We start from the raw sequence: 12,418 nt of genomic DNA, 5'->3' as shown, positions 1-12,418 counted from the left end.
ACAGATTCAATCAATAAGCACATCGACCTGGACCCAATATACCGGCCACTGCAACGGACAGCTGGAACTGACGACCGGAAGCGGCAGATTCAAACCACTACAAATGTCGGAGGAGAGATCACAGAAGCGCTTCACAGGAGGCTCCCAAGCACCGAGGATGTCACCTAGACAGGGGACGAAACGTCTGCAACACAAATTCCCAGCTCGGCGAACAGAATCACAACAATTTGCTGCTGATACAAAAATAGATGGGAGGGCATGTTTTGAAGACATAAGGAATATACAAGGAGATATAGAAGGATTCAGTGGACAAAAACATGGGTAGAATTTACGAAATTAGAATTTAGAAAAACATGGATAGGAAAGTTAGTATACAGATGCAGTAAGTAGCCAAGGAAGCAAATGGAATTTTGCTCTTCTTTGCTGGGGGAGGGGATGGGGGGAGTTAGTTTAAAAATAAGCAAATTTATAATTATACTCAGTATTGGTGAGGCCACACCTGGATTACTCTATGCAGTTCTGACTTCCTTATTTAAAGATATATTCTCATTGCAGACAGTTCAAAAATGGTTTAGTATGCCAATTCCTAGGATAAAGGGTTGACTTTTGAGAACAGCTAACAGATTCATGACAGCTGAGAAGAATGAGGAGCATTCTTATTGAAACTTGATTCTGAAGGGACTTTACAAGATAGATGTTGAGGAAATGTTTCCAATCGTGTAGGAATCTCAAACTAGGGGAACATAATTACAGAATATGGGGACACATTTAAAACAGATGTGAAGGAATTTCTCCTCAGTTATGCATATCTGAAATTCTCTCCCCCAAAGCAGCATGTAAGATAGATTACAAAGTATTTAAAGAGAAGGTAGGTAGATTTTTTTTAAACAGAAGAATTGAGAACTGAGGAGCTGCATGAAAGAGGAATTGATACCTGGGGTATGTCAGCCATGATCTTCTAGGATGGCATGGCAGGATAGAGGGGCTGATAGGATTATCAGTAGCCAAATTTTTATATCCATAATGAAACCAAATCATATTTCTTTATTAGGGCAACACAGAGGTGAGCGCTGCTGCCTCACAGCACCAGGGGATCCGGGTTCAATTCCAGCCTCTGGCGACTGTGTGGAGTATGCACATTCTCCCTCTATCTGCATGGGTTTACTCCTGGCGCTCCTCCCACAATCCAAAGATGGGCAGGTTAGGTGAATTAGCCTTGCAAAATTGCCCATAGTGTTCAGGGATGTGTAGATTAGATGCATTGGGCAGGGTAAATATAGAGTAATAAGGTAGGGGAATGGGTTTGGTCGAGTTCGTCTTCAGAGGGTCAGTGTGGACTTGTTGGGCCAAATGGCCTGTTTCCACACTGTAGGGATTCTATGTGAAGCTCAACCTCTAAGTTACAAGAGGGGTCTTTATGAAGATCTGTGGAAAATACAAACATAAATCCTTGGATCAAGTGAAATGCTTACTTCACTCATCTGGTTGGAGGCTTTTTCTCACAATCATAATTTGAGGGTGTTCTTTTAGTTGCGAAATTAGTGATGGTAATAAGTGTTCATGAAAGTAAACGCCACTGCATCCAGAAGTAACATTACATTGCACAACAATTTCAGCATAAATGGTAATGGCTTTACTGTACGTACCAAAACACACATTAAAAGGTCTTGGCACTATTTGACAATAATCTAGCATACAATACTGTATCACTGCAAAATAGACATTACCACATAGGACATTTTAACCAAGCTAATATTCACAAACAGCCAACTTTTTAAACGGTGTGTGGCAAAAATGTAGTTTGATAAAATGCTTTTATCTTGTGCAATTTCATAAAATATTAATTCAAATTATGGAATGTTCCATTAATTGGAACTCGTTCAATCACTGTAAGACATCAATGCAGGGAGATTGCAGTCCCTAAATCACACTATTAGAATTGGTTTGGTCAAATGTCACTTCCAACAAATAAAATATGAATAGACTCTGTACAATAATTTTAAATTGATATACAAATTTCCTCCTGAGCAAATATAGTTAAAGAAATCTATGTGCTGTAAAATAACCTTCCATGCGTTTACAATAGGTTAATCAAATCCATGGAATGTTATCACTAAACAGCATTTTGTATTCATAAAATTTTGAAATTGGACAGATTTTTCAGGAGAACTGTTATTTTGATCCACTTCTGTGCGGAAAGTTCATGGAATATTTTCAAATAGGGGCACAACACAATTCAAAGCATGTAATTTTTCTTGAGAACTTCCAGGTATTGTTCTGTGGCTCTAGTGACAGGATCCTGGTCTTGGTTTATACTCTTAAGTGAGCCAGCAGCTGATCCAAGAGGCGAGACCCGTGTAGATTCTTTTTCCAAATCAGCAGTGGCTGGAATGCAGATATAGAAATTAGTTACCAAATGAATCTGCTCTTATGTTCATGCTTCCTGTAATTCTTCAGTGGACAATATTTAATCATTCATATTCATAAAATCATAGCATCCAGACAGTGTGGAAATAGGCTCTTCGGCCCTACAAGTCCACACTGACCCTCCGAAGAGTAACCCACCCAAACCCATTATCCACCCTATTACTCTCCATGCAGCTTTATGAATGCACCTAACCTACACATCCCTGGACACTATGGCTGATTTAGCTTGGCCAATTCACCTAATCTGCATATTTTTGGACTGTGGGAGGAAATCAGAGCACCCAGAGGAAACCCATCAGACAGCAAGGTGGCCGTTGTATGGAGCCACAGAAAATGGGGGAGATACTAAATGAATATTTTGCATCAGTATTTACTGTGGAAAAGGATATGAAAGATATAGACTGTAGGGAAATAGATGGTGACATCTTGCAAAATGTCTAGATTACAGAGGAGGAAGTGCTGGATGTTTTGAAATGGTTAAATCCCTAGGACCTGATCAGGTGTACCCAAGAACTCTGTGGGAAACTAGAGAAGTGATTGCTGGGCCTCTAGCTGAGATATTTGTATCATCGATAGTCACAGGTGAGGTGTCGGAAGACTGGAGGTTGGCTAACATGGTGCCACTGTTGAAGAAGGGCGGTAAAGACACGCCAGGGAACTATAGACCGGTGAGTCTGATGTCGATGGTGGGCAAGTTGTTGGAGGGAATCCTGTACATGTATTTGGAAAGGCAAGGACTGATTAGGGATAGTCAACATGGCTTTGTGCGTGGGAAATCATGTCTTACAAACTTGATAGTTTTTTGAAGAAGTAACAAAGAAGATTGATGAGGGCAGAGCAGTAGATGTGATCTATATGGACTTCAGTAAGGCATTCGACAAGGTTCCCCATGGGAGACTGATTAGCAAGGTTAGATCTCATGGAATACAGGGAGAACTAGCCATTTGGAACTGGTTCATAGGTAGAAGACAGAGAGTGGTGGTGGAGGGTTGTTTTTCAGGCTGGAGGCCTGTGACCAGTGGAGTGCCACAAGGATCGGTGCTGGGTCCTCTACTTTTTGTCATTTACATAAATGATTTGGATGCGAGCATAAGAGGTACAGTTAATAAGTTTGCAGATGACACCAAAATTGGAGGTGTAGTGGACAGCGAAGAGGGTTACCTCAGATTACAACAGGATCTTGACCAGATGGGCCAATGGGCTGAGAAGTGGCAGATGGAGTTTAATTCAAATAAATGCGAGGTGCTGCATTTTGGGAAAGCAAATCTTAGCAGGACTATTACACTTAATGGTAAGGTCCTAGGGAGTGTTGCTGAACAAAGTGTCCTTGGAGTGCAGGTTCATAGCTCCTTGCAAGTGGAGTCGCAGGTAGATAGGATAGTGAAGGCGGCGTTTGGTATGCTTTCCTTTATTGGTCAGAGTATTGAGTACAGGAGTTGGGAGGTCATGTTGTGGCTGTACAGGACACTGGTTAGGCCACTGTTGTAATATTGCATGCACTTCTGGTCTCCTTCCTATCAGAAAGATGTTGTGAAACTTGAAAGGGTTCAGAAAAGATTTACAAGGATGTTGCCAGGGTTGGAGGATCTGAGCGACAGGGTGAGGCTGAACAGGCTGGGGCTGTTTTCCCTGGAGCGTCAGAGGCTGAGGGGTGACCTTATAGACGTTTTCAAAATTATGAGGGGCATGGATAGGGTAAATAGACAAAGTCTTTTCCCTGGGGTCGGGGAGTCCAGAACTAGAGTGCATAGGTTTAGAGTGAGGGGGCAACTTCTTCACGCAGAGGGTGGTACGTGTATGGAATGAGCTGCCAGAGGATGTGGTGGAGGCTGGTACAATTGCAATATTTAAGAGGCATTTGGATGGGTATATGAATAGGAAGGGTTTGGAGGGATATGGGCCGGGTGCTCGCAGGTGTGACTAGAATGGGTTGGGATAACTGGTTGGCATGGACGGGTTGGACCGAAGGGTCTGTTTTCATGCTATAACATCCCTATGACTCTATGACACAGGGAGAATGTGCAAACTCCACACAGTGGCCCAAGGCTGGAATCGAACCTGGGTCCCTGGTGCTGTTCTCTCAGCAATTTTATATGAATGTGTTTAATTTGATTAATATTTGTATTATTGATTAATAATATCCAGTGAAGCCTCAGCAACCTCCCTTAACCATACATTCCACTATGTATTCTCTGCATTCTTGTCTATAGCCTATTTTACAATCACTCTGCTGTTTCTCATAAAGAGAATTTCAGATGCTAAATATAAACCAGAAATATATAGAGATTGCCCCCATTTTCCCAGTGACTTCAATTTAACAGGGACTTTGGCACAATCCTTGCTCAAATGCTCCATTGATGTCAAAGGTAGTCACACTCATCTATGGAATTCAGCTTTTTGTCCATGTTTGGACTGAGTCTGTGATAAGGTCCATCCAAAGCCGAATTTTCCCTGGCAGAACTCAAAATAGATGCCAGTGGAAAGATTTTGAGGGAGTGACTGTGTAGAGGTCTATAAAATCATGAGGGGCATGGATAGGATAAATAAACAATGTCTTTTCCCTAGGTTTGGGGAGTCCAGAACTAGAGGGCATTGGTTTAGGGTGAGAGGGAAAACAAAGAGATCTAAGGGGCAACTTTTTCACGCAGAGGGTGGTACGTGTATGGAATGAGCTGCCAGACGAAGGGAGGCTGGTACAATTACAGCATTCAAAATGCGTCTAGGTGGATATATGAATAGGAAGAGTTTGGAGAGATATTGGCTGGGTGCTCGCAAGGGGGACTAGATGAGGTTGGGATAACTGGTCAGCATGGACGAGTTGAACCAAAGGGTCTGTTTCCATGCTGCACATCTCTAGGACTCTCAATGCTTCTTGATGCACAGCTGACTACACCTTCCATTACTTTTCTGATGATTGCAAGGAAGCTGAGAGGGGACAACGGGCCAGAATGAATTTGCCTTATTTTTAGTGGACAGGACGTATCTCGGTAATTTTCCACATTATTAGGTAGATGCCAGAGCTGTGGCTGTACTGGCAAAGTTTGGTAGGACTACAACTAATTTTAGTGCATGATTTTTCAGTACCATAGCTAGATGCACTAGTGACTTTAGCTACTTTATTTCATAACACAGTGAACCAAATTGACAATTGTTACCTTTGACCTCAACATTTATGAATGATAGGCCAATGCAGACTATTTTTGACTATATCTCTTATTAGGCTAGAATTAACAAACTGATACCCTGTCAGACGACAAAGTAGTGTTAGTGGGACAAAAGAACTACTTTTATAGAAGCAAATCAATAGATCAGCAGCATGATATGGAAAATAGTACCAGATGTAGGCCATTGAGTCCTCCGCCTGCTCAACTATTCAATATAGCCATGGCAGATCAGCACTTTGTTCTCGCTTTCTCCCCATTCTCTTTAATCTCGTTAGCCCCAAGAACTATAAATCCTTCTTGAAAACATTCAATTTTTTGGCTTCAACTACTTTTTGTGGCAGAGAATTCCACAAGTTTGCCACAGTGTGTGTGGAGAAATTTCTCCTCACCTGAGTCCTAAATGAGCTACCCCATGTTCTTTGCCAGGTTTGAGACAGATCGGTCATCAGGAATATTCTTCCTGCATGTATTGTGTCTAGTCTTGTTAGAAGTTTTCAGGTTTCTATGTGATACCTTTTCATTCTAAACTCCAGTGTATATAGTCCTAACCAATTCTCATCATGTCAGTCGTGCCATCTTAAGAATCAGTTCAATAAATCTTTGTTGCACTCTGGAAGAGACATAACATTCTTCCTCAGATAAGGAGACCAAAAGTGCATACAGTACTGTAGGTGTGGTCTCACTTAGATCTTATACAATTGCAACAACGCATCTCTGCTTCTGTACTCGAATCCTATTGCTATGAAAGTCAACATACTGTCTACCTTCACTGCCTGTGCTGGATGCTTAATTTCAGTGATAGGCATCCAAGGATACCCAGGTCTTGTTGCATCTCCCAATCTATCACTTTTCAGATAATAACCTGCCTTTTTGCTTTTAATATAAAATGCCACTTGATTACATTGCATTTTACTGCATATTGTTATGCAATTACCCTTTACAGCAGCTGCCATTTCAGTGTAGAATTAAAATCTCTGTTTACGCCTGTTAATTCAAAATTGTACAATTTTATATCAAATCGCAGGAAGAAATATCTCCAATGATATTTTAACATAAATTTGAATTATGGTGAAACTCAATTAAAAACATTTGTTATTGTGGAATACATTTATAATTATTCCTGGAGTTAATATACAAAAACACTTTGTTATAAATGTTCCATTATTTACCTTGAACAAGTTCTTTGGAAATATTTTTTTGCAATGCTTCCTGCATCTGAAATGATAACATTTGAACAAATTAATGCAATTTGATGAAACAAACAATTGAGGAAATCAAAGTAAAGCATTTGAAGTACACAAACAAACATTTATTTAATAATTTGTAAAAAAAAAAAATTAGAATTGCAAATATTTTAATTAGACAGACTACTAAAGTATTTGCATGTTGGATCATATTCATGCACTTACAGGGTTCAATGAACTAAAGCCTATACCATAGTTTAGTTTTCTTCCCTAGAAAAGCTAAACTATAGTGCAATTAATTTCTTCATGATTAGCACTGATCCTTTTTTAGTAGCTTTGCTGAATTAATTTATGCTCCCCTTTAAAATGTCACAGAAAGTCCTCAAAATGTAACAAATACAAAAAAGCCAATTATTATTTACACATTCGTTGATTTGGAAATATGTAGGACAAGCTGGATCTAAGATGTGATTCATAAACTTTTAATGAAGTCCTTTTCTGTTCCCCATATAAGTAGCAAGAGGCTTTGTTGCTCTCTAATTCTTTCCATACCTTCTTCCAGTTCCCTTCGACATGGTTTGCTAATAGAAATTCTCTGTGCTGAAGAAAAGAAAGGCCTGCGTAGGGATGTCAGGTAAATCAGACTATTCCAGAATCTCTACTCACCCATTCAGACCTGTATCTGTAATGTCAAACTGTGGAAGACAGAGTAATGATTGAAGCCCTTTTCCTGTAGTCACAACATATGACTATTTAACTGCTGTTTTACAGGATTTCATTCTTTGTTTGTTCTTTTTGTGTGTTAACTCTGATATCCTTGCCCCTTCAAAAATATTTCACTCTGGCCATTCCCCTGGTAAATTCCACAACTCTATTCCCATTGGTCCAAAGAATGCAGACTTGAAAGGAGGTGGCAGATATCTAATTTATCCACCCACTATAGATAAATTAGACTGCCTAAACCTCTACCAGATCCTGCTGCCAACTTTAAAACTGCCCATTATTCCTGGAGTATTCTGAATCTAAACATAATACCAGGCTTCTTTACTGAAAACTGTCTTCATAAACCTCCTATTCTCGCTACTCCAGCCCCCAACAAGTACACAGAGCTCATGGACCTCTGTCACTAAGGATTGAGACAACCTTATCAATTACCACTGCCATGTTCCTTCCTTCCACTAAGCCATCTAGTTAAGCTTCCATCAATACTCTCCATGCTCTAGCCCTGAACTCTCTACTTTTCCTTCGATCTTCTCTTGTGCTGTCTCATCAATTCTATCAGACTAAACTCTATTCTGATGATCCTATTACCACTAAGTTGTTGATTCACCCAACCTCCTTCCTCCCCTTAGCTCTCGTATACTCTTTATGTCCGAAGTTTCGACTTTCTTGCTCTTCGGAAGCTGCTTGAACTGTGTTTTTCTAGCATGACTCATTTTGACTCTGACTCTCCAGCATCTGCAGTCCTCACGTTCTCCTCATATTAACCAATTTTGTAAACGGTTCTCCATCTATCAAGAAACAAATTGACTTGGACCTGATTTACCACCCCCTTATAAAAAGAACAGGAAATGACATCCCCCATATGAAATTATATCACTACAGGAAATGATATTTCCAACCTAAAGAAACCCAAACACAAACAGAAAGTAGGAGTCATCAGCAGTGCTTCGTCCGGAGGCTCACTGAAGATATTACCTAGTACGATGGCGAAACATCTGAAAATGAACCTTCCAGCTCAGCGAGCAAACTTACATCTAGGTTATTCATCTCCCCATAAATTCTGAATGATCACCCCTCTTAAAAAAAAATTAGTTTCGCATTCCTAATCGCCCTTGAGAAGGCGGTGGTAAGCTGAATGACAATAAACCTCTTGAAAGCTGCAGTACATGGGGGGTATAGGTACACCCATAGTGCTGATAGGGATTTCTGGAATGTGCTGAAAAATGTGTTGCTGGAAAAGTGCAGCAGGTCAGGCAGCATCCAAGGAGCAGGAGAATCAACGTTTCGGGCATAAGCCCTTCTTCAGGAATGAGGAAGGTGTGCCAAGCAGGCTAAGATAAAAGGTAGGGAGGAGGGACTTGGGGGAGGGGAGTTGGGAATGCGACATTTCTGGAATGTGACTCAGCAAATGTGAACTAATAGTGATTCAGTACCAAATCAGTATGGTGTGGGGCTTGGAAGGGAACTTGTATGTGAAGGTGCTCCTATGCATTTGTTGGCTTTGTTCTTCTAGGTGATAGAGATCACAGGTTTGGAAGGTGATGTTAAAGGAACATCAGTGAGTTGCAGCAATGCGTCTCCAAAAGGGTTTACACTGCTACACTGTGTACGTGAATGTTGGTGGTGTTTAAGGTGTCAGTCAAGCAGGCTTCTTTGTCCTGAAGTGGAGTCTTTTAGGAACTACATTCATCCAGTTGAGTGGAGAGTATTCCATTACAATTGTGACTTGTGCCTGGTAGATGATGGAAGGCTGTGGGCAATTTGGAAGTGCGTCACTCACTACAGAATTCATAGCGTGGACCTGCTCTTGTAACTACAGTTTTTTTTCCTAATTAAATATTGTGAAAACTGAAGTCAGTGCGCTCAGTCCTCATTCCAGACTGTGCTCCCTAACTATTGACCCCATCCCTCTCCTTGGCAACAATCTGAGATCAAGCCATCTGTTCAAACATTTGGTGTCACGTGTTCCAAAGAACTTCTGACCTCTTATCTGTGCCATTACCAAGAGTGGTATATATCACAAGTCTTCCCTGATTCAGACCTAAAATCCTCATTCATACATTCGTTAGTTACATTTCACTTGGGTAGCAACCTGGAATTCAAGCCCTGTTATCCTTAGAGTTATCACAAAAGTTAAGAAGAATTCATAAAAGTATATAAAATTCCCCAACTTACCTATCTAATCTTCTTCTAAACTCCCCCTATTCACTAACACACACACATACCAACAAAACAGTGTTACAGATGGCAGGAAAGAATAGGAAGGTAGTTCATTGGTCCTTGTTCACAGGTTCACAGAGATGATCTTTTCAGCTTGTCAGGACTTGCTGCTCCTTTGATTTTCTTCTACAGGTACTTTCACTTGATTTTAGGATGCATTGGGCGATTGGTTCATATTTACAAAGTCTCTGGCTTGTTTTTTTTAAACCCACAGCATACAAAAACTGAAGGGAGATAAACTGGCTTTCTTCAGGCATGATGCGCATATTATTGCTCAGAAAAGAGCAGCTTGCTTTTCAGAATCCAATGACTTCCGATCAAGCATTCACACACCCAAGCTGTTCAGCTGCCTGGGAGTTGATGGCAAGTAGAAGACCTATGTCATTGATGACTGGTCACTACTCCACAAACCAATCAATGACTTGTTGCTGGTTGATTCTCACTTCACACACAGTCCTTGGTTCCAGCTTGTTTGGAGGAGCCTCCACTACTGCTCGAATAAACAGCAGTGTAAATATTTACAATTAGTCAGAAAACCTAAAAGTGCAGTTTCTATAATCATTGGTATTTAAAAGTCTTTTGATTTTGATCCATAATGCAAAATACAGATTAAAAATAAAATGGTCTTTACTGACCTCTAGGTCTGACTACTCCAACACAAACTGGGCTGGTTTCCCATATTCTTCCCTCATAAACTGGAGGTGACTTTAAGCTCTCCGGCAACTTGCAACAAGTATTGCTCAACTGTCATCTCCATCCTCACCGACTTATGTGGCTTCTGGTCAAGCAACATCTCATTCTGGTTTTCGAATAGCTCTACAGCCTTGCCCATCACTATTTCTAATCTCCTTCAGCCCCACAACCCATCATAATACCTCTGCTCCTCTAATCCTGGCCTTTTGTGCATCCTGAGTTATGATTATTCCTTCACTGATGGCCTTAGCTTTCAGTTGCTTAATCCCGACCTCAGGAATGTCCTCTCTACATATTGTTTTCTGCCTTTAAGACTCTCCTTACAGTCTATGACTAAGGTTTTGGGCATTTGACTCAATATCTCCTTCTGTGGTTTGATATTCTTCCATATTCAACAGATGTAAAGTGACAGAAATGAATATCTAATTTTCTTGTTTCTATAACTACTTACACGTGATATAGGTATATAAAATTCAAATATACTCTGCCCATAATTTTCTGACAATTAGAACTGTACACTTTCAGGTTGTTGAAACATCCTTCCCCTATATTCCTCAGAGGTGGCTCTTCATGGAATTATTTGTCAGCGTTATTTTATTAGTAGTACTCTCACATCTCAGCCAGTTCATCAATTATTCCTCAATTAAAAGCAGGCAGTTCTATATTGGTGTTTGCACTCTACATGAATTCCTTGCCATCTTATTCCGTTACAACTTAGAGTCATAGAAGTCTGCAGCACAGAAAAAGGCAGTTTGCCCAGTCACGTCTGTGTCAATCAAAAAAAGCAGCTAACCTTTCGAGGGAACCTCATTTTTCACCATAAATGGCACATAGCCATTTACGCATTGGAATAAGTTCCTTCCAGTCTACCCTATGTACAGCCCATATGATTGTAAAATCTCAACCATGTCCCCCACTCAGTTTCCTTTACTCTAAGGAAAACAACCCTATCATCCAATCTCTCTTCATAACTGAAATTCTCTAGTTCAGGCAACATCCTGGTAAATTGTCTTTGCACCCTCAATGCATTCACATCCCTCACTCCAGAACTGCACACAATACTCTGGTGGCCTAACTAACATTTTATACAGTCAGTTCCAGCACAACCTCACTGCTCTTAAATTCTTTGCCTCAACTATGAAAGGCAAGCATCTCTTATGCCTTCTTAAACATTTTATCCACCTGTCCAGCCAACCTCAGGGTCTGCTGGACATTCCTTAAGTTCCCTTTGAATCTATGTGCTTTCCAGGGTCCTCCTATTCATCAAGTGTTCCCTTGCTTTGTTTGTCTTGCTCAAGTGAATCACCTCCTAATTATGAGTCAGCCCATCTATATTCTGTTGTAAGCTAAAACTATCGTAATCACTGTATAGTATGCCACCAATTTTTATTACATCTGTGAATTTACTGATCAACCCTCCTAAAATCAAGTCTAAATCATTAATATGTAACACAAGCAGCAGGAGTCCCAACACTGATCCCTGTGGAACCCCACTTGACACAGGCTCCAGGTTACAAAAAAATGCCCCTTGCCCTGCTTCCTGCTACTCAGCTAATTCTGGATCCAATGAACCAATTTTCTTTGGATCACGTGCTCTTACTTAGCTATTAGCCATCCACGTAGGTCATTTTCAAAAACCTTGCGAAAGTCCATGTCGAATTGTTGTCCTCATATATATATACACCAAGACATCTCTTCAAAAAATTCAGTCAAATTGGTCAGACATGCCCTCACCTTAACGAAACTATACTGACTGTTCCTGATTAATCCCTACCTCCCCAAATGCAGATTAATTCTGTACTTTCGAATTGCTTCGAATAGTTTCCCCACCAATGAAGTTAGTCCAATTGGCCTGTAGTTTCCTAGTTTATCACTAGCTCCCTTACTGAATAACAGCACCACATTGGCTGTGCCAGTCCTCTGGCACCTCTCCTGTGGTGAGAGAAGAAGTGAAAACCATTGCCAGCACTCCTGCTATTTTCTACCTTGCCTCACTCAATAGACTCA

The 12,418-nt window shown here is 40.6% G+C and overlaps 1 protein-coding gene across 10 annotated transcripts in view; it reads right to left on the bottom strand.

Moving 5' to 3' along the window:
- Positions 1-1,610: 1,610 nt before the first annotated feature.
- The window catches only part of LOC122559435 (alanine and arginine rich domain containing protein), a 158,995-nt gene continuing 148,187 nt past the window's right edge, over positions 1,611-12,418 (bottom strand). For 9 of the 10 annotated variants that reach the window (XM_087997194.1, XM_087997188.1, XM_087997189.1 and 6 more), the window contains 2 exons: positions 6,761-6,806; positions 1,611-2,385 (listed from right to left, as the gene is read on the bottom strand). In XM_087997194.1, coding sequence (XP_087853320.1) covers positions 2,237-2,385; positions 6,761-6,806 — 195 coding nt within the window. In that variant the 3' untranslated portion in view covers positions 1,611-2,236. The remainder of the gene's footprint in view (positions 2,386-6,760; positions 6,807-12,418) is intronic. The other variant, XR_015760430.1, reaches the window with a different exon arrangement.

The sequence above is a fragment of the Chiloscyllium plagiosum genome, unplaced genomic scaffold (assembly GCF_037043375.1).
Source record: "Chiloscyllium plagiosum isolate Xiang-an unplaced genomic scaffold, Cpla_swu_hap1 HiC_scaffold_19, whole genome shotgun sequence".
Classification (NCBI taxonomy): Eukaryota; Metazoa; Chordata; class Chondrichthyes; order Orectolobiformes; family Hemiscylliidae; genus Chiloscyllium; species Chiloscyllium plagiosum.
The sequence above is the reverse complement of the archived record's forward strand: the minus strand, read 5'-3'. Positions and strand labels throughout refer to the sequence as shown.